The sequence below is a fragment of the Puntigrus tetrazona genome, unplaced genomic scaffold, assembly GCF_018831695.1.
Source record: "Puntigrus tetrazona isolate hp1 unplaced genomic scaffold, ASM1883169v1 S000000528, whole genome shotgun sequence".
Taxonomy (NCBI): domain Eukaryota; kingdom Metazoa; phylum Chordata; class Actinopteri; order Cypriniformes; family Cyprinidae; genus Puntigrus; species Puntigrus tetrazona.
Window position 1 is genome coordinate 603,741 of NW_025048164.1, and position 23,701 is coordinate 627,441.

Genomic DNA, 23,701 nt, shown 5'->3' on the forward strand with positions numbered 1-23,701 from the left:
AAAAACTCGCATACTGGGCTAAGACAGTGCCTTAGCCACATAAAGTGCAAAGTGTGCAGACTAGTGCAAACAGCAGGGGAGTAGAGTGCAAAACCCAGTGTGCAGACTAGTGCAAACAGAGCAAAGACAAAATCAGTGCAAGAACACAAAATACAAACAACAATAAATATGAAGTGCAAGAATGCTTATGGAACAGAAAGTCCATTCAGGTGTGGTTATTGAGGAGTCTGATGGCTTGTGGGAAAAAACTGTTGTTGTTTTGAGGCACATTGGAAAGAGACAAAGCTGCTCCGAGAGATATTGAAGATATCAGTGAAGACATCCGCTAGCTGCTCTGCACACTCCTTTAGTACTCTGCCTGGAATGTTGTCCGGTCCAGCAGACTTCCGTGGGTTAACTCTATAAAGTGTTTTCCTCACGTCCGCTGGGGTGAAGCAGAGTACCGGGTCGTTGGTATGAGGGGTGGACTTCCTCACCATTGTTTTATTCTGTGCCTCAAAACGTGACAGTCTGAAAGATGCAAGTACGCAAAGTAAAGATATAGTGTCAAATGAATCAACTTTTGTAAACACAGCCAGTCTATTCTCAAAAAAGACTCACCCCAGCCCAACACGGTGATCTTCCTCATGTAGTTTGTGATGGTGACGTTCTGTCTGATGAGCCATAAGTACATATGAAGAGCTTGAATGAAGAACCAGGTGAATGAGGCCAGCATGGAGTAATGCAGGAGCAGCGCTATGAAGACGCACGCAGCGTTGTCTTGTGTGTTAGCGACGCTCTCGTTTGACAAAAACGAGGCATTCAGTAGAAACAAAGACCCAAACATGTTCATCAAGATCTTCGTGGCCTGGTTTGACTTGGCTTTCCTATTGAAACATAAAAACCAAAACTTTAATTCTTAAAGTAAACAGCGCTAGTAAATGCTGTATGTTACAATACTTTACCGTAACAGGAAATGCATGAATAAAGCGATGCTGCGATGCCGCAGCCGATATAAGTGATATAAGTCAGTGTTTCCAGATCCTTCTCTGTGATGTCTTGATTCGACTGAGACGGAGGGATCTGAGGAAACACAATGAAACTTACAGATCATCTGGAGGATTTCCAAAACAGATTGTAAATGAAGCTTCTCACCATCAGCACTGCAAAGAACGTCAGATGTGAGCAGGAACACTTGATGGTGTCGTTGATGATTTCTGTATCACAGCCGAACGTCGTCCAATTAAGCTCTCCTTCAAAGAAATCATTAGAATGAAATGAATTATGCAAAAGATCTATATATAAAATAAATTGAGAATGTTAACTCATCAATAAAGTCATGAATTAATTTACCGTTGCCATCCCAAGAAACACAGGATGGCTCTCTGACCTGTAAGAATACGTTTATTTTCATTTTGTTTTAAGAGTGTAATATATGTAACGTAAGTTCTGCAACTGTCATTACCTTATCATTGCGTCTAAAGAACATGTTGATGTTGTTAGTAAGATTGAAAATGTTGGCCCTCATGGTTATTCCATAAACCTCATTATTCAAAACTGTGCATTTTTGAGTTTGATTCTGAATCAGAGACCAGAGCAATCATTTATCAAATAAAACGTGTGTGAATACAGTAGGTCAGGATTAAGAAAAAATAATAAATTGTTCACCCATAATAGTTACATTTCCACTTAATGTAACATAACAAACAAGTCTTAAAGTAACAGCAATCGTGCTGCACAGTCCTGCATGTAAGCATTCTCTAAAATGTTCAGATATCGAATATTAATTTTGCGTCTACCTTGTTTCCCATATTTTTGAATGGTATAATCCCAACAAATGCTCTTCCATTGTTTTCCAGTAGTGATTTATCAAAAGCCTCACTGGGAATGTTCACAGACCAGGAAAAAGCTGATTTCAGGTCACTTTGACAATCATCAACCTGCATGCAAAAACAACGATTAGCGAGATGAATGTGAAATCGTATCATGTTTTGATATTTCTGAAGTCTTACGTTTATAATGTCCTGATTTGAAGAGTAGCATATGTCTTTATTTTTCGTGATCTTGTCCAGCACATGGAGAAGACCAGTAACATTCCCCACGACGATGTCTGCTTTGCTGGAATTGCTTGTTTCCATCTCTTCCATCTTAGACTTCACATCGTGCAAGATATCGCTGCAAAATGGATTGTTTTAGGGTGAGTTCACACTGGTTTATTTAGTGATTTGATCCAGATCAAAAGTGCACATGCACTTAAAAGCTAGATTTTACGTATATACAACATTTTTTCAAATTTATAAAACCATGTGCACACCAGAATCTGCAAAAATCCCTCTATAAATCAAGTCAGGTGAAGTCGTGCATCTCCACCCTGACTCCTCCCAGAAATAACCATATATGGAGCTTACAACGTCTAGATTTACTATGCATAACCTCATCTGCATGTAATTTTTTAACATCGTCAAAGGTACAAGAAATATGAAATACGGATCCTACGCGCTATTTGTGCTATACATTCATGGGATGGATGGATTCAAATAAATAAATCATTCTAAATCATCCATGGATTAAAATAAGCAATGAATAAATATATTATTCAAAATAAATTATCATTCAAAATCATTACTTCACTGGCCGAATAGCATTTCAGTTGTTTTAAGCAATTCAAATCAAAACACATGTATGCATTTTCTCTGATAAGGTGAAAATGTTTTAGTATTTTAGTGGAAACGGATAGGCCTATATTTATTGTAGTGTAAAATAACAAAGTATTTCATAATGTACTTTTCATGATGTTTTAGAGATACTTTCACATGACATCACCTCTGTTATCAATTTGGATAATGGACCGTTCGACACCAAACCCAAGTCCGTGCGCATCATTCATCATTGTTCTCACTAACCATATTTTCTTATAAGCCAATCCACTACAAATACCTAACTTCGTATTGTTTTGGTTTAACATCTGCGCAATGACTCATTATTGTATCTGACTTACTATTACTTATTAATGACTGTTATTTCAAATTCACCCCAAGATCAGACCATGCAAACGACCCAGAAAACCTCATCACGAATGATAAAATTCATGATCGTACAGTAAGAAAAATATGGGACAATTCCGGCATGTTTGGATGTCTTCCCAGAAGAAAGCGTTTTATGTCTACAGAAACATGGCTGCATGGGTTAGGTTTGCGAAGAGGAAAATCGAGGTGTTTCTGCACCCCAGTCAGTCCAGAGCTCATCCTGATTGAAACGCATGACCACAAACTTTCATTTACAGATACAACTACAAACTCCTCTGTCACAGACGCCCTGTTTTTTTGCATCAGAAATACCTTCATATCGGTCCACTTATTACTAAACTACTAGCAATCACTGTTATCAAGTGTGAACACACCCTTATCACACACTTGGTAAGCACACACTTACAATGCCTTTGAGGGATCAGTGTATCCATCCATGTCTTTTATATTTGTAGTTATGTTGAAGGTAAGTCTGCACGTCACACACGTTTTATCCCCACTTAAATGCAGAATGTATTTGTTCTCTTCATTCTCTTCAAAACAGCAGAAATAAATAAGGCATGGATTTCTTTACTCATAAAACACACGTGGTTTATAAGTAATAAGCCAATCTTTAAATAAGCGTGCCAGTAAGCAGCTAGTTGACAGTGTGGGTTGTTAGAAGCGATAAGGAACAACCAGAAGCAGTATAAAAATCTTGAGACAGACTTACGTCCGCATTTGCTGTCATATTGGGCGTATCTACATTTCTCTGCAGGATTTACAAGATCAGTGATCGTACAACCTGAGATCAGGAAATGTTGAAACAAAGACACATCATATGAAATTGAAGAAATACAACTTCTGCGTTGAATGGTATTGAAAGAACAGCAGAACAAGAAAACCGCTCGTATGGTTAAAGTGCAACTCGACGTTTCCCAGCTGGTTGCTGTCTATGATTCATACGGACCGGGGACCGTGGTTCAGTACGTACGGGATTTGCCGATTAGTTGCAAAGGAATCGTAAAGGAAAAGCTCATCACTTGTTAATTTTCTTACCATGCAAGCAATTTTAAACCATTCAGAGCTTAAATCAGCTTTTAATCAGTTGCTTCTGAAAAAATGATTGCTTTACTCAAAACACGCGGCTGCTACGGTGAACATAAATGATTTTACTTTTGTTAGTTTAACAGAAGTGAGTCACAACAGCAATAATATAATAAAAGTTGAACCTGCTGGCAGATATTTTTGTTTTTTTTAAGCACAAGGCTTAAATTTCCTGAGAAAATACCTGTCCTCATAAATACATCATATATATTTGCAGCATGGCACTGCATTTTTCTTTAGCATCGTTCTTTTTATTACAAATAGGTGCGGCTAGACGCAGTTGCGTATATGATGCATCAAATTGAAAATATTGAATTTAAAAAATGAATATTGAAAATGTTGTCCCGTTTGAGGCCTCTAAAAGCTTAGTTTGTATTCAGAACACAATTTAAGGTGTTTTATATCTTTAGAATACTCCATCTGCCATCACCAACCGTAAAACGTTCTATTTCCGTTCGTTCAAAATGCGCAAAAACAAGATTTTGGCTCAATTAAAAAAAGATGGGTAAACGGTCGTGACACGGCCCTTTCTGCCGGTCGGTCAACACTGATCTATTTGTAATGCTCTCTCTGCTGCTGTATCCATTTTATTTAGCTGTGCGAAGCTTTATTTAGTGACTGAGAAGCGCAGATTCGCATTGTACGCTTCTCCACGTCATGCATTTAAAAGCTTTTTTAGAAGCTATATATGGTCAGAATTCAGTGCTTCCCACTATTTGTCCACTCTCCTTGAACCTGTCTCTTTTTCCGCGTCCATATTGCATCCAAACTGCATTTTCAAACATGAACGCACATGAGCAGTTTCTACCAAAGTGATTGTTATCAAGCATTAGTGTCTGAACCACGTCATGGAGGTTCCTCGGGGCCACGGGGCCGTAACGCAACTGCTGATGTCACATATTACACAGGGCTGGCCTCGTCATATTCTTACGCAGCTCGTATTGTCTTTGAAAACGTGACCTGAACAAACCTCTCCGACTCTCTGAAAAACGCTGGTCTAGATACTAACAATATACAGTAGGGCTGTCAAAACGACTGGAAAACTATATTTGAATCTCTTCTTAAATATGATCAAAATTCAAATTAAATTGTAATTTAAAAGGCAAAAATTCAGTTAAAGGAAAAATAAGCTTTTGGCTTCTCTCATGAGGCCACAAGAGGGAGCATCAAGCTAAATTTTATGCTTGTTTCTGCAACGCGTTGAATAGTATAGCAGGGCTATCTTTGAAAAACATGCGTGTTTATAAACCATATATAATCAGTGTTACTTAAACAAGTAGAAAAAACAGCACTGTGTGCGTACGTATAGTAAACAATCACTCATTTAAACACTTGACATGCGTTCGGACAGTAAAAAAACCACCATAAAGTCCCGTAACATTCATTTTTCATGGATTTCTAAATACGCTTGTCTTTTGCAAGCCTCTAGTGCAATGGTGGTGGATGTCCCTCTAGAAAATGCATCAGATATTGTTTCGTGTGAACGGCTTGCTTTTAGTTTTGGTATTTTGACCGAACAGCGCACTGAGAACGGTGATGGGCCGTGTGGACAGGGTTGTTCTCGTGTGGTGTTGTACGTGTCTGGGTTTGTTATGCACTAAATTTCTGAGCTCAAACTACAATTAGATGGATGTGATATAAACGTTACTCCGACAGTTAAAGACTTGGGTGTGATATTGGACAGCAACCTGTCCTTCGAACACCATATCACTCATGTTACAAAATCTGCCTACTTTCATCTTAGAAATATTGCTAAACTCAGACACATGCTCTCTCTCTCAGATGCAGAAAAGCTAGTTCATGCATTCATGACATCTAGACTGGATTACTGTAATGCGCTGCTCGCTGGTTGTCCAGCATCTTCAATAAACAAGCTTCAGTTAGTGCAGAACGCAGCCGCTCGAGTTCTTACCAGGACAAGGAGATATGATCATATAACCCCAGTTTTATCCTCCCTGCACTGGCTGCCTGTTCATTTCAGAATTGATTATAAAGTACTGTTACTGACCTACAAGGCTCTAAATGGTTTAGCCCCCATTTATCTGACCAGCCTTCTGTCTCGCTACAACCCGTCACGCTCTTTAAGATCTCAAAACTCAGGGCTCCTGGTAGTTCCTCGTATAGCAAAGTCTACTAAAGGTGGTCGAGCGTTTTCACATTTGGCACCCAAACTCTGGAATAACCTTCCTGCTAATGTTCGGGGATCAGACACACTCTCTCAGTTTAAGTCTAGGCTAAAGACATATCTTTTTAGCAAAGCATACTCGTAAAGATTAACAGAAACCTATGCTACAGTACATCGTGATTCCCAATAGTATGAATGGCCGCTACGCTAATTATCCTTTTGTCTCCACCTCGGGATGTACATCCCGAGGCATCTAGTTACCGAGCCTCTCCAGTGGACCCAGTGAGGAGATGACCTTCCTGCGATGACGTCGAGGAAAACTCAACCTTCTGTCTGGACTAATTCTATCTTGAACTTTCTGCATTGTAGTTCATCCTGCTGTTTTGTAACTCATCCTGTTGTGTGGTGACTTGCTTTTGTCTGTGGAATGATTTGCTTTTGTTATGTAATAATTTGCTTTTGTGAAGCTGCTTTGGAACAATAGCCATTGTAAAAAGCGCTATACAAATAAACTTGAATTGAATTGAATTGAATTGAATTAAAGAGAAGTAAAAAAACCCACCTTCAGCATCTACACAGTCTATTGTAGAACAGCACACACCTAACGGATGTACAGCACAAGTATCGTTTGTCACCCACAGATTTATGCCTTCAATGGTCTCATTCGTTCCTAAGTCGTATTGTGCTCTTTTTTTTTTAGGTCCAAACTGTATGATTTGCATTTTCCTGAAACCGGAAAGAACATTTTACATTTGTGGGGGACATGTTTCATACCAGGAACTAGCAATGTAACTAAATTATAAGCAGATTTTACCAAGAGAAGAGACATTTAGTTTGATATTCCTTGATGATGTGAAGTCAACGAATGATAGACATCCCAGCTTTGTACCTTAAAAAAAAAAAAAAAAAAAGAATCTTAATTTTTGTCAGTCAGCCTAACTGCTTTCAGATAATTATTCAGTGTTATAGGAGTCGACTGATTGATTGGTTTTGTCAGAATAATCAGATATCAGCAAATAATGGCAGCGACTATTCACAAATAGTGTAAATAGCAGCATTACAATTACATTTTAAAACAGAATGCAACTCATTGAGTGTAAATGTTAATTATAATTCAAATTATTAAACGGATGCCACTTTCGTGGACAATACAGCCCTTCCTACTCCTACCCTAAGCTTACCCAACACTTTATTATCAACGTTTTGGTTCTTTCCTTCATTTCTCTAATTTTTTAGCTTTGTGTGTAATTGCACATTTTGTTATTCTGAACAGGCAATCATCTAAAACAGAAGAAAGTAAAGTGTGAGAGTACAACAGAACGTAAATATCCGCATGTATGTCCTTTCAGTGTTGTGCATCTCGAGTTGATATTTAAAAACAGCCATGTTTAAGCAGAACGGTATATTTGACGTTTACCTGTGTTTGTTAAAGCGCTTGCACATTCACCTGGGATTATCAGTTTTTCTGAGCAGGCTGCACAAACACAACAATACAATAATGGATATGAGATTGTGTGACATGGTATTAGATGTCCAAAAATAGATGCCCGCATTTTTACAAATACATATTTACAAATATTTTTAAATCATGTTATTATTTATTTACATTTTAGTTTTTCTAATGCAGGCCAAATTGCATATTCATTTATATATATATATATATATATATATATATATATATATATATATATATATATATATATATATATATATATAATTATTTAAATTTTTTATTTAAATTTATATATATATATATATATATATATATATATATATATATATATATATATATATATATATATATATATATATATAAAATTATTAAATTTTTTTATTTAATTTTTTTTAAGCAACATACTTATCTGGCACAGAAAATAGATGATCATCAGCCACAGCAGATTCTGCTTTTGTCGAAACATGATTCCAAGAGATCGCTGCCTGTTAGAGACACAAGTGTTGAAATTTGTTTCCTACAGGATTTGGAAATGAATCCTAAATTGTATTATTACATATCTTGAGCTGAAGTGCGCGGTCCAGGAGTTGAGAGAGTTGGATGCGTTCACATACAAAGCTATTTTATTATGAGCCGCTCGACACTGACTTACAGTTAATTGGAAAACATGCAAATCGTGTTTATTTGGCCTTTACCTGAGAATTTCTGTGTCTGGTTACGATCAGATCCAGTTATCTTTGTTAACAGAAAGCAATCTAAATATATAAAACAAATCCTTAATAAAAGCAGTAACCATTTCTGACACATAGGTATAGAAATTTTACCTAAAATAAATGAATTATTAGCTCCATTAGAATCACATGAGAAATACTGTAATAAAGCATAAATAAGGAACATAAAACAATGATGTATTCACTGATATAGGGACGTTTATAGCTGTTATATTCTCCTACTGAAGCAATAGCTACGACTATAGAGCTTTTTTTTTCCAGGATAACTTGAGGACAGGAGCTTTCAGTGCAGCAGAAAGTATGGGCATAGTGCAAACATGCATAAAATATTATAAAGTAGAGATTTAAAATTGAAAAAAAGTTGCTTTATTTAAAGTAGACAGTGCGCCCATTTTAACAAAATGTAATGTAGATCTCTGGTGTCCCCAGAATGTGTCTGTGAAGTTTCAGCACCACATACCCCACATATCATTTATTATAGAATTTAAAAAATGCTTATTTTGAGTGGAAGCTGAAACGCTCAGACTTCGGTGCCTGTTGCTGTAAATGCAAATGAGCTTTTGCTCCCTGCTCCCTTTTCCAGAACAGAGCTTCGCCATTACAGCTCGTACCTGCTAAAAATATATGCGTTTTTAATCCTATTCGTTTAAATTTCATATATGCTGTTTTCTGAGTGGATACACTCAAAGCAAACTGAACCTCGTCCTTCAAAGAAAAAAGCAATGAATGGAATTTATTACACAGATATATAAAAGAAACTGGGTTTGTTGATAGGAACTGATTAGCATAAATGAATATACCTTTACCTTCCAAAGAAACGCAGGATGGCTCACCATCCTGTAAAGATTCTTTCATTTCATTTTGCCTTCACAGTATTGTTTTTATTAACACAGGAAAATTCAATAAATGAAATAATGCCATAAAGCCGTAAAAGGGCCTAGTTACACTGGATTGGCCCGGTCCCGTGTCACTCAGAAAACAAAAGGCCAATCAGAAGAGAAATGAAATCATGAAAATGAATCAAGCTGTTTTTGGCAGAGCTCCTGATCGAGGAGCTGTAAAAGTATATTGAGATGGTTTTTGGTACGTATAATGCAAACGTATAGTCTTGAGACTTTGTGGGATTTACGTGTGGTTTATTTAGAAAAAAAAAGAGCTCAGGGTATGAACAGGTGTTGCAATGTCTGAATCGGTCAAAGAAATGAGAAGCAGTACAAGATCAGTGCACACAAGACAGAAACAGTGGTTAATGCTTAGCTGAGTGAAACCTGGTGGACGGATGAGGAATTTTCACTGATATTCATAACAGTTTATTTCACCTTTACTTGTGTTTTTTATCATCTGGTTGCATTTGGGTCCTGTTTATCAAGTTATCAAGCCATGCATGGTTTTATTCTTGATTCGTTGTACATCATGCTACACCTGATGAAAAGTTCAGATATTCTCATTAAGCTGATACAGACTCACTTTTTTACAAACATGCAGCTGGTCGTGTGAAATCATTGAATATAATGATCCAGAACTGAACCATAAATGCAGTTTCTAGTTGGTCTCTGCAATTTAATATATTCAGGCCAAAGTGGTTAATCATTGTAATGTTGTAATAACTCATGGATGAATCTGAAAATGAATGTTAACTGGTCTGCTGTTGAATTAATGGTGTCCATTTAATGCATTTGCGATTGCTTTTGTGATTTTTTTTTCTTTTTGTCAAATTAATTGAATAAACTCTCCACATATCCCTGATAAAGAATAAGATACACATCACCTGTGCTTTAATATGCTCAGAGAGATATTAGATATTAACCTTCTATATAATAAAAACATTTAAACTTGCAGAGTGTGTCTGCCTCCTTAGCAGTGTTAGGGAGATCAACAGATCTGCTGCCTGCAGGTGATTGTGATATTAGGTATTATCAAATGGCCAGAGCTTTGAGAACACAGAATACAATGCAATAAAAAGTACTAAAGAGCTAAACCATCAGGGCTAATTGAAAGTAGCAAGGTTTTAAAATGTCACTTCATTTATTTTGTCATCTAATGAAAAACATTCACCTATTCACAACCGATTCAATTTTTTTGTAACCAAATATTGTATGCTTCACTTTTGTGTTTGTGGATCTGTGTGTGAGCTGCTTTATGATTATACGAGTGTAACTTTATACATTTCTGACATCAGAATAACTAACATTTGTGTGATTTTCTCAGATGTCGTGTTTAGGATCGCTGTTTTCTATTCTCCCACAGAAACAATAACGATGACTATTGCAGCTGGAGACACTGAAAACACATATATATATACGATCCGCCCAGAAATCACCTGTGCCTTCAACAATTAACAAAACTGTTAGCCTGCACTTTAAAAATTGTGAATTGTTAAGGAAGGAGAGATGAACTCCAAAAGCAAACCGACAGATCATACAGGTTCACAATTCCTGTCAAAAAAAACTAGATAACGATGTTGAACATCAACAGGAATGGTAAGGCGATGTCAGTAAGTAAAGATTAGTATTTTAATAAATTAAAAAAAAAAAAATATATATATATATATATATATATATATATATATATATATATATATATATATATATATATATATATTCCAAACATCATAAGTTTGTACTGTTGGGTTACTTTTGAAAGATATATGTTTTACAAAGATAAAGAACAAAATATGTTGTTATACATTAACAAGGTCACATACATTAATCAAGAGTAACCTAAAAAAATCTAGCTTGTATTGTGTTAGTTCCGACCCACCTGTGTGTTATTTTACTCATGGGGTCGAAAGTAAGTGAAATTATACTGAAGTCGTTGTACATTTGTACAAAATACCACCTGCTACTGATTGAACACGCTTGTGACTTACTGAAAACAGCAAAAATGTATCTCTTTCTAAAACATTATCTTTTAAAATGAAGTGTTTATGAAAAATGTTACTTTCGCCCCTGCTCTCCCCTACTGTAAGATACTCTACTGTAGCCGGAAAACCATGGAGATGCCAATAGAAGAGATGAAAGTCAGTGATTCCTGATGTGGTGGTGAGAGTTTAGCATCTGATTTAGGGTGAGGGTTCTGACAATCAGATCTTAGCAAGTTTTAAATGCATGTACTGATGTGATCTAAAAGACATTTTAGATATTGATAATGATATTGATTTAACGGGCACTGATCAGCACTGCAAAGAACGTCAGATGTGAGCAGGAACACTTGATGGTGTTGTTGATGATTTCTGTCTCACAGTCGAACGGCGTCCAATTAAACTCTCCTTCAAAGAAAAGAGAACTAATTATAATTAAAATAGTTCACAGGAACTGGTCAGTTCAGTTCAGACTTTACCTTTTTCATCCCAAGAAACGCAGGACGCCTCACCTACCTGTAAGAAAACACTTGATTTTTTAATTTTATTTCCACATTGTCTGCTCATTATAACAAAGTTATAACAGTACCTGTAACATTACCCTGTTATTCCTTTTAATGAATATGTCAATATTGTCAGCAAGGTTGGTGATTTTGGCCCCCATTTTTATTCCATAACTATTGTTTAAAACAAAAAGTCATTCTAAATGAGAAACCATATAATAATACAGCAATTAAATAGAAATGTTTGTGATCGCCACAGTTTGAGAAATATGTTCAAAAGTTGAATTTTGGAAGAAGATTTCAAACTTTGTTTCTCATGTTTATGAACCCAAAACTGCAACGAACGCCCTTCCATTGTTTTCCTGCCTTGATTTATCAAAGGCTTCACTGGGGATCTTCACACACCCTTTGTGTTAGTAATTGTGATGTGAAACTTGTAGTTGTTTGGGGTGTTGTCGTTTGTGATGTCAAATTGGTAGTTGGCAGTGGAGTTTCCATACGCAATATGAAACTTATAGTTGGATTATGAGTTGTCATGGTAGTTGAATTGTGAGATGCGGTGTGTTACAGCGGTGTAACGGTGGTTGATCTTCCATCAGCGCAGGTCACACGCATCCATTCACTCCCATTTAAATGCAGAATGCATCTTGTCACTTTAATAAAGAAACTAATATCGTGATGTACGTTGTGTGTTGGAAACACTGCACGAGGGAAGTAAATCTTACCTGTGCTGGAACTCTGTGTAAATGTGAACTGGCTCTATCACCCGTGCTGGAAGACACGCGTGTTGTACACGTCATTTGGTGTTGTATGTATGCACTGAATAAACCTCACGAACAGTCTTCTCTCTTCTGTGTGTGAGGACGGGACAGTATGCTTTTCAAAGCCAATACATTTTATATTAAAGATTACCAAACGTAGTGATTTTTCACTAGAGGAAAGAACAATGATTCATATTAAAAAAGTCGGCACTGAATAGTAGAATTAAATTAATTGCTTCAGAGAACAGTATAAAATATAATTACAGTAGATGATTGTTACACTTTATATTAGGAGACTTTATGCATTCATTCTGATTTTATAATTCTCCTTCTGTTTTGTGTTAAAACTGTATGCCCTGCATTGCCCTGAAACCACAGAGAACCTTTACATTTAAAAGGGCTTTGAATTTAAGAGTGCTTTGTAAATAACACGTAAGCGCGTTTTACCAAGAGAAGAGATATTTTGTTGGACAGTTCCCGTTGGTTCTTGAGCTGTTAGACATTTTGAAAAAGAAACAGAAGCTCAGTGAGTTTGTTCTCTCGGATAATAAATCTTTTCATGGATAAAATTGGAATTAAATGGAACTGTTGTATAATAAATATTTAATAATTATATTACTACATTCTACATTCTGAAGTGCGCAGTCCAGGAGTTGAGAGAGTTCGATGCGTTCACATATGAAGCTGTTTGATTATGATCCGCTGGACACTGACTCACATGCATCTGAACTCATGCAAATCATGTTTATTTGAGCTTTAACTGAGCTTTTTTTGTATCTGGTTATTTAGGTGCAATTCAGGTAGCGGCCATTAAAGTATTAGTCAACTTTTTTGTTTTGTACCACTTTACTTTGATGGCTCCACAGAAATGCAAGTATATGTCAACCTAATCTTCTTACCCTAAGCCTTACAGTGTAACATATAGAAATATAGAAAAGAAGCATTTAACAATTCCAGAATTTTTTTTTATTAATGGTTATTTAACATGATTTAGATACAGAAAATGCTGAGTTTTACACTTTGTTGGTGATTATGGTGCACCTTTTTCACATTTGCATTTTTAGGACCTAATAAATGCATATATTTATAATATTATTGGCTCCATTGGAAGCATATGTGAAATACTGAGAAATAAAACAAAGAAACATCAGCGACTTTAAACTAATGGATAGACGGTTTCTGACTGTGTGTTTCCAAATATGTTTGACATCCGTGTTTAAGGATTTCACCAAGCTGCTTTATGAAATGACCATGCAAATATCTGTACATTCACCCTAAAGGCAAAAGATAAAAAAAACATTTTTCTATGCAAAGTTAAATGTTGAGTTGCTCTGACGCACATGATCCCACATGGATGATTATAACATCCATTATAGTCTAAGAGAAATAAAGTGTGAAACAATGAAAGCCTTTTGTCTTAGTTATGCTAGTTATAGATATTTTCCACAGCAGTAACGCTGGATTGAGCGATGATTGTGTTGGAGTCTGTGTTTTCTGGATCATCGGAGAAATAACCCGCGACGTCGTTGTGAATGTGGTAGTAATACAGGAAGAGGAAGAACCCTGAAAAAAAAAAGATCAGAGAAACGGATTTTAACTCATTTAGATACATTTTAGATATGATTAAAGTTGTTTGTCTTATTTGTAAACTGACCCGAAATAAATCTAATATCCCCTTATTAGAAATAAATCATATATTTTTGATAAAAATGTATGTATTAAAATGTAATAAATGAAAAATGATTAGCTAAAATCTGTAGGAAAAGAATATTCTGTTTGGTTAATGGTGAATATTGACCTGCTGTGGCTCCCGCTGCTAGCAATGGTTTGATTTGCATTGAATGTACGACGAGGAATAATACATCTTTTAATAAATCTACAAGAAGAGCTTCACAGAGCAGGCTTGCAAAACATATAAACGTTTAATCAGGTCGACACATACTGAACTGAGGAGAACTTATAAAGGGTAACTAATGAGGGTAATTAAGAAGACACACCTGAACTAAATTAACAATTAACAAGAGACAGAAACTAGGACACACAGAGCACATGGGGCATGAAAAACAGCAACAAACTGTGACAGCAGGGTATAATCTCTGCATTTGGGGTAAAAAAGAGAGAATTATGTATTTTACCGATTACCTCCACAGATCAAAGCATTCAGCACAATCGTCTGTGAGTGACATCACCTCCCAATACAGACACGCCCCTAGTATAGTCCCGCCCCCTCACATTGATTGACAGCTTTACATGAAAATGTAGGAAATTCAAATGCAAAAGGAATTGTGATTCCTTTTGAGTTTGGCCAGGTTATGCTTCTTTCTCTGATTCAGTCACTGTGTCTTTGTGAAAGCAAAAATCAATTGAAAAAAGTACAGAATATTCTTCCATTAGTGTTGGGCCCATATTCACAAAACATCTTCAGGCTAAAATTAGCTCCAAACTTGCAGATTTAGAAGAAAATCTTATAAATAGTGGATATGTCAGTCCTAAATGTACCGCAGCATGTGATTGTTCCTCACCCTGAAAGGAGTTGAACACAGTGAATATGTAATATGAGGGAATGAGCATCGGTCCATAACTGAAGAACGCCACAGACCACGTCAGACCGAAGAGCAGGAACAAACTCAACACCATCATCAGCTGCTTTCTGAACGTCTTTCTCTTGCCGTCAATTGCTCTTATGTTTCTGGTCTGAACGACCTTAGTGACGATCATGATGAAGATTCCTGTCGTGAAGATGAAAACTAAAGCGTAGTAGCCGATGTTCACTATGTAGTGAATGTAAGGATTTGTAATCCAGCACCTTGTTAGAAATTAGAAAAGTATGAAAAATAAAACAATCAGTGGACGGTCATAAATTCGTGCATTGGTGACATCAGAACAACTTACATTTGTGTGTTTTTTCCAGACGTTGTGTTTATGATCACTGCTTCATATCCTCCTACAGAAACGATAACTACAACTATCGGAGCTGGACACGCTGAAAAACAAACAGAGACAAGGATTATTATAGTGAAAAGACTAAACCTAAAGCATTAATAAATTGTTGCTGTAAAAAAAAAAATCCTCTGCTTCTTTTCTGATGACATTGTTAAGCGGCAGAGCGATTGACTGGGCTTCATCCGTTTGGGACGCTGACTCAAGGCTTCAGCAGACTATTTTATTTAGCAACTCTGTGAGGTATTTGAATATCCAGCTGGCGGTAAAGATATCTCAAGACGAATTCTGAATACCACCCAGGGTAGTCGAACTGCAAGTTATTGCCATTGAATATGCCATTGAATTCAGAACACTAGCAGCACAAAGCGGTTGGAATGAATTTGCCTTGAAAGTGCTGTTAACGTCGCTACTACAAGGTAAACCGGCCAAGTTGAGGTTCACTGAGGAGGCTAACCAAGCTTTTGTCACATTGAAAGAAAGATTCACAACGACCCCAATTATAAAACACCCTGATCATGACTTATCATTCACAGTTGAGGTAGATGCTTCTGATTGTGGTATCGGAGCCGTACTCTCACAGATATCTGGTCAGTCAGGTAAACTGCATCCATGTGCATTCTTCTTACAGAAACTTACTCCTGTTAAAAGGAATAATGATGTGGGGAATAAGGAGCTCTTGTCCATGAAGGCAGCCAACGAGCAGCGGCGACACTGGTTAGAGGGGGCCGTATATCCATTTCAGGACATCACCCGCTTGTCATTATTCTTCACCCTGGTCCAGTTTGCTTTCACTTACAGACCAGGTAGTAAGAATGGTAAAGCTGATGCTCTTTTCAGATGTTATGACCACCACACCGAGAATCTTGACCATGAACCCATTCTCCCACCATCCGTCATTTTAGCTCCGGTGTCCTGGGACATCATAGAGGAATTGCAGTGAGCACAGCACCAGCTCGCCCCCAAACCCCCCAAACAAGCAGTATGTACCCATCAGCCTATGTCAGCGAATCATGCAATGAGTACACACTTCCCTCAATTCTGGACACCCTGGTATTTCACGCACAACTCAACTGATACAAAATTTGTCCTGGTGGTCTGAAATGAACAAGGAAATAGCATCATACGTAAAATCATGCCAAGTCTGTGCTCAGTCAAAGACACCTAAAGAACTGCTTTCCGGTCTCCTTACACCACTACCCATCCCAGAATAGCCATGGTCCTATATATTCATTGACTTTGTTACTGATCTGCCACCCTCCAATAACATTAACATCATACTTGTCATTATTGATCACTTCTGGAAATTATGCCATTTGGTACCGCTGAAAAGACTCCCCACTGCCATGGAAACAGCCCATGCCCTCTTACATAACTTCCAGAGGACATAGTCAAGTCAAGTCAAGTCAAGTCAAGTCTAGTCAAGACTCTCAAGTCTAGAGAGCTTTCTGCAAACAACTGAATATTAATGTCAGCCTCACATCAGGATACCATCCTCAATCCAACGGCCAAGTTGAACACTTAAATCAAGAGATCAGTGGATACCTAAGAACTTACGGCCGTCAAGAACAACACCAATGGTCCAAATTCCTTTCCTGGGCAGAATATGCGTAAAACTCACTTACCCACTCTTCCACAGAGCTCAACCCATTCCAATGCATCCTGGGGTTCCAATCCCCCTGTTCCCGTCAGGAAAGCCTTCATTTGTCCGAGTGGTAGATGATTGTATACGCCATAGTGAGAGGGTGTGGGACAATGCACACGTCCGTCTCCAGCGGGCCATCAGGACACAAGAGATCCAGGCCAACAGGTGGTGTTGTCCACACCCTCCCTACCAACCAGGACAACTAAGCAGGAAGCTCAGCCCCAAGTATGATGGCCCTTTTAAAATTCTAGAAAGAATTAATGATGTAACATACAAGCTAGAGCCCCCTGCTCTACATCCTTTTATGTCTCCCTCCTTAAAGCGGTCCATCTGGATGCTAATCCCGGCCATGAGGCCCCAGAACCACCACCACAATATAGTGCAATATAGTTTATTATAATTGGACTAGATGGTTTAAAACTGTTTTATTGTTTTCTTAATTCTATATCTTTCATTCTCAAAAAAGAAACAAAGGCTGTTATTCTGACAGTACCCTTGCAAAAGGTACACTATATTACACTATTTACCCATAAAGGGTGCGTACTAGTGCCTATAAAGTACAGATTATTATCTTTTGAAAGAGCTTTTCTACCATCTGTCTCTGAGAGTGTGTGACTCACCCCAGCCCAACACGGTGATCTTCCTTATGTAGTTTGTGATGGTGACGTTCTGTCTGATGAGCCATAAGTACATATGAAGAGCTTGAATGAAGAACCAGGTGAATGAGGCCAGCATGGAGTAATGCAGGAGCAGCGCTATGAAGACGCACGCAGCGTTGTCTTGTGTGTTAGCGACGCTCTCGTTTGACAAAAACGAGGCATTCAGTAGAAACAAAGACACAAACATGTTCATCAAGATCTTCGTGGCCTGGTTTGATTTGGCTTTCCTATTGAAACATAAAAACCAAAACTTTAATTCTTAAAGTAAACAGCGCTAGTAAATGCTGTATGTCACAATACTTTACCGTAACAGGAAATGCATGAATAAAGCGATGGACAGAAAAAACATGGAGATGCCGCAGCCGATATAAGTGATATAAGTCAGTGTTTCCAGATTCTTTGCTGTTTCATTTGTGTTTGACTGAGACGGAGGGGTCTGAGAAAACACAATGAAACACACACTTAGCTGGAGGATTTGGTTGTTTTATATAGCAGTGATCAGATCTTGTAAGCAAGCTTTAAATGCACAGATTTTGGTGTTGACTGACAAAAAGCTGATATTGATTTAATAAAGTTTTTCCAGTTAAAATATGAATTATGAAAGTTTAAGTTGCCTCTTACCATCAGCACTGCGAAGAACGTCAGATGTGAGCAGGAGCACTTGATAGTGTTGAATTGTTCGATTATTTCCGTCTCACAGCCGAACGTCGTCCAATTAAGCTCTCCTTCAAAGAAAAGAGAACAAATTTCAATTATATGAAATAAATTGAGTTCGTTGACAGGAACTGGTGAAATTAATTTACCTTTTCCATTCCAAGACTGGCAGGATGCCTCACTGACCTGAAAGAACATGTTTGATTTTTACTTTTCTAACAGACATTGTCTGTTCGTCATAAAAATATAAGTTCTACAAAGCCTTCATTACCGGACCACTCTGTTTACTGAACATTTCAATATTATCAGTAAGGTTGGAGATATTGGCACTCATTGTTATTCCATAAACCTTGTTGTTCAAAACAGTCTGGTTTTTAGTTTGATTCTAAACAAGAAACCAAAAATAAAGCAGTCATTAATCAGACGTGAAGTGAATGCAGTTGATCAAATCGTTTATAACACTTTTTTTGCATTATAACAGTAGCGGATGAAAACCAACAGATAAAAGATTTCTGTCACAATGCAAAAGAGCTGCATTACTTTATTATAAATATTCTGCTTATAATACTGAACGTAGCACAATGTGATGATATTTATGCAAAAACCTTAAACGTTAAGTATTGTAAACTTTTAATTGTGAGTACCTTGTTTCTCATATTCATCAATCTTAGGATTGTGACAAACGCATTTCCGTTGTTCTTTAGTTGTGATTTACTCAATGCTTCCTTGGGAATCTTTACAGCCCATGAAAAGTTAGCATTTTGGATATCTTGACAGTCAACGACCTGTGAAAAGTAATTTGACATTTATTAAAAAAACAATCCTTAATTAGGCATGGTAATCTTTCTCAGGCCTTACGTTGATCATGCTCGTATTTGATGAGTAGCATATGTCTTGGGTCGTCATGCTCTTGTCATGTATTTGGAGCAGACCGATAGCGTCCCCCACGGCAAACTGTGCTCTGCTTATTTTCTTAATTACCATGTCTTCCATGTTAGACTCCAGTTGTTCCAAGCAGTCTCTGCAATATTGATTTAATCAGTTGGCGGACAGCAGTAGAGTTACCCGAAGTGACAGATCATCACGCACTTACGATGCTTCTGAGGGTTCGACATTTTCATCCTTGCCATCAATTGATGGACAGGTACCTTTAACAACTACGTGAAAAACTGAAATTGATTAAATGAGTTTGAGATAATATACATGCTTTCAGATAATAAAACAGCGGCGTATTTCACATCGACCTGAAACCGTTGAGATACTGCTGCCAGAGAATTGCTGATCTGATGAGGGTTCTGAGTTGGCTGCACAAATAAACATATAATAATCATCATCAGGATATCGTGCAACAATGTATGGCATGTTATAAAGCTCTATATTGTATGTAAAATTAAGAGTTTTTTTGCATTTTAATTTATTTTCTAATGTTCGCCAAACAAGATATAAATGTATCTTTTAAATAAAATATTTGGGGTTTTTTCGTATTTTTTTAAAGCAACATACGTATCTCACACGTAGCATAACAGATGATCGAGATCATGAGCCACAGCAGATTCTTCTTTTGTTGAGACATCTTTCCCAGAGACAGCTGTCTGTGTTATATCTTGTTTTCTGCAGGCTTTGGAAATCAATCTTAAATCCCGAATAATTGTATTATTCCAGTCTTGAGCTGAAGTCCGGAGTCCAGGAGTTGTTGATGCGTTCGCATACGAAGCTGTTTGATTATGAGCCGCTGAAAACATGCAAATCATGTTCGTCTGAACTAGGAATTTCATCATCTGGTTACAGTCAGATCCAGTTTTGTGGCAAATTAATTTTTACAAAGTAGCTACAAAGTGCCATGGAAAGATTAATTAAAGGCTATAGACGATCAGCGATAGTAACCTTCAGATTCCCATGCAGGAAATTTACAGAGAAGCAATGAAATACAATAAAGGGCACTGGTGTCGTTGTTTTCTCATCTAGTGAATGACATTGAAAGTCCACCGTGATCAGAAATGACATTTAATTACCTTCCTCGCAATCACACGAGAAACACTGAGACATCTGTAGGCATAAATTATTAAATAATGCAGAAATCATCAGCCAGTTTTGCTTGTTGTGTTTTCAGTAACCGAATATGTTTCTCATCCGTGTTTGTGGATTTGAGTAAGCTGCTTTAGAAAAAGACGATGCAAATGTGGGAATCCACAGGCATTCATTCGCACGTTCATCCTGAAGTTATGAGCGTAGGAGATGTTTTCTTAGAAAGGTTCAGTGTTGTTTGATTCCTGATCACACACAGTTCGTAATTGAATCCTTTATTTAGACTAAGAGACTATTGCTGTAATGTACAATAATTTAAAAAGTTCTTTCTCGTTTATATCGACTTTGTGTCGTTTTTGCGCTTGATCAGAATACACCGCGACAGATCAGTTTTAGAAATCAGTCTGAGACAAAAGAAAGCTTTCTGTCTTAATTATGCTAGTTATGAATATTTTACACACCACGTTAATTCTGGATTGAGCGATGATTGTGGAGTCAATACTTTCTGGATCATGAGAGAAACTGTGTCATGTGTCATGAATGTGGTAGTAATACAGGAAGAGGAAAACCCCCGGAAAACATGATCAGAGAAACGTATTTCAAATAATTCAGATACGTTTCAGATATGATTCAATTCAGTTGCATGTGACAGAAAATACTCAACTCCAAATCCTTTCTAATCATTGAATTATTTGATAAAAACAAATAATTGCTTATTATTTATAAAAGCAAATAATAATTAAAAATGTAATATTCATATATTCGATGAAATAATTTAATTAAAGCTGTAGGAAAAAATAAACGCCTTTAATTATTCAACAAAATGAATTAACTTGTCAACAACTTTTTCCAGATGCTTCTTATCCTCCTGCAGAAACGATAACTACGACAATTGTGTGAACAGACTAAACCGAAATTCAACAAAATACTTATTTCATTGCAGCTAGTTGAAAAAGAGACCCTCTTCGCTTTTTAATCAATTTACTAATAATAATAACAACAATTATGGCATTAAATATTTGAATAACAACAACAAACCGATTCAAAATATTAATACTAGCAGTGTGTGAGTGACACTAAAATCAGATTATTCTTGCAAAGTTTAGGGTCTTTGTCAATAACATTAGTGTCCTAATGATCTCCGTGCAGGGCTGGTGTGTGTTTGTAGGTGGATGCTGCACTCTGGTGCTGGTTGAGGAAAGATCTCCTCATGGGATTTTAAAGCTCTTTACGTGTACAGCAAGGCACAATAAAGCTCTGTATAAATGCATGATTCATTCATTCAAAACCACTTATGAATTGTGTGCAATATCGTCTTTTATTTTCTTAATCTGTGTTTTCTTTAAGAAAAAGAGATAGGGGTACTCTTTCAAAAGGAACGCTTTTGTACCTTATTTACCCCTAAAAGGGGGCCTAAAGTCTATACATTGTTATCCTTTAATTTGAAATGTAATATGAATAAAGCAATAACCATAGTCTTGGTGATGAAACAGTTCATTATCACAATATATTTCTCTCTTGATAGAACAATAACAAATGCTCGATAAAGGTTCAATACAATGTTTATGCATCAAAAGCAGAAGGAAACCATTAATAACATTAAAATTAATTCTTATCTATTATTTATTAAGATATTTTAAGGACAAAAGACTGAAAAACATTATTATCTATCTTTTCAATGTAGTACTTCCGATTCGTAAAATGCACACCTGTCTAGTTTGAACAGTTTCTACAATATTCAGGAGAAGAAATCTGCCTTTCATAAGATCTGACGATTATTGTGATAATTAGCGATATTGACTGACATGAAAAATTGTATTGGGATCTGTTTTTGCCCTAAATGAAAGTACCTTTTGCATCCCAAGAACTGTCCTGAAAGAACACTTTTATTTTTATTTTGTTTTCACTAAATTCTGAACAATATAGCAAAAAGTTCTGGAGCGAAACCTTCCTTACCGTATCATCATTTGTAAAGAACATGTTCATTTTGCCAGTAAGGTTGAAAATATTGGCCCTCATTGTTATTCCATAAAACTTATTGTTTAAAACAGTCTAAATTTTTGGTGCCATCCTAAATTATCAGCAAAGAGATCTACCCTTAATCAATTATAAATATGTGTGAATGTAACTGTTAATAATAATAATAAAAACTCATAGAAGCGCACAGTACCTTGTTTCCTATGTTTCGGAATTGAATGCATGTCCATTGTTTTCAAGACAAGATTTATCAAAAATCACTTTTAGAAACACGTGTAGAAAAGGAACAGTTTGTAATCAGGTCACTTTGGTTCTCAACAACCTGTAAAAATAAGAATCGCTAAGAACATGCATGATCTGAAGAGTAGCATGCATTGATATCTTTGCTTTCTGTGTTCTTGGCTTGTACATGAATGTAACTTATAGCCAGCAGAGGGAGTTCTAGCACTACTCCTCCCTATGCATCTTCTACATCCATTTCCTGTTGAGAGGCCTTTATAAACAAAGGGCCTTCACTAACTCACTAGTGCGTAGTATTGCCACTTTGTCTGCCTTACCAAACAGTCTACCATATTATTTCTGTTTGACTCTGCTGTGTATGATCTCTGCCTTCTTGGATTTGCCCTCTTGTATTGTTTGCCTGATTGGACTGTATTCTGGTTTTGATCTATTGCCTGCCTACTGAGTCTACCTCTGAATATTTCCCTATATTTGTTAACTAAGCGGACTGCCTTATTCGTTGCTGACTCTCTGCCTGCCTATCACTCTTGCCCTTATTAAACTTCCAAGCATGGATTCTAACTCAGCCTTCAAGTCTTCGATACAGAATACTTCAACTCCCACGAATCCAGTGGAAGAACTACAGAGTGAGCAACAACAGGAACCATCACCTGCCAACTGCCCTCCAAACAAGCACAGCATACCCATCAGCTTACGGCAACTAATCATTCAGTAGGTTCACACTTCTCTTAATTCTGGACATCCAGGCATTTCACAAACAACTCAGCTTGTACAAAACTCATTCTCGTGGCCTGAAATGAGCAAGGAAATAGCTCTCATTGTGAAATCATGTTCTGTCTGTGTGCAGTCCAAGACACCTAAGGAACTGCCCTCCGGTCTCCTGAAGCCACTACCCAACCAAGAACGATCCTGGTCCCATCTGTCCATTGACTTTGTCACTGACTTACCAATAACTTCACCACCATACTCGTTGTAATTGAACGTTTCTCAAAATCATGTCCAGATATATGGCTTACCGGAGGATATAGTAAGTGATT

At 36.9% G+C, this 23,701-nt stretch overlaps 1 protein-coding gene and 1 long non-coding RNA gene across 2 annotated transcripts; both read right to left on the reverse strand.

Annotated features, from left to right (window-relative positions):
- Positions 1 to 216: 216 nt before the first annotated feature.
- LOC122334507 (adhesion G-protein coupled receptor G2-like) lies at positions 217 to 20,139 on the reverse strand. Its single transcript, XM_043232500.1, has 11 exons — positions 19,926 to 20,139; positions 19,667 to 19,726; positions 19,516 to 19,579; positions 19,281 to 19,443; positions 19,067 to 19,207; positions 18,694 to 18,807; positions 18,572 to 18,608; positions 18,390 to 18,493; positions 18,074 to 18,204; positions 601 to 866; positions 217 to 510 (listed from the first exon to the last, which is right to left on the reverse strand). Exons 1-11 carry the CDS (start codon positions 19,993 to 19,995, stop codon positions 473 to 475), a joined length of 1,188 nt encoding a protein of 395 aa, XP_043088435.1. The 5' UTR covers positions 19,996 to 20,139; the 3' UTR covers positions 217 to 472.
- Positions 7,060 to 8,264, reverse strand: LOC122334509. Its single transcript, XR_006248760.1, has 3 exons — positions 8,075 to 8,264; positions 7,634 to 7,690; positions 7,060 to 7,105 (listed from the first exon to the last, which is right to left on the reverse strand). It is a non-coding gene; the product is annotated as an uncharacterized LOC122334509 (long non-coding RNA).
- Positions 20,140 to 23,701: the final 3,562 nt, after the last annotated feature.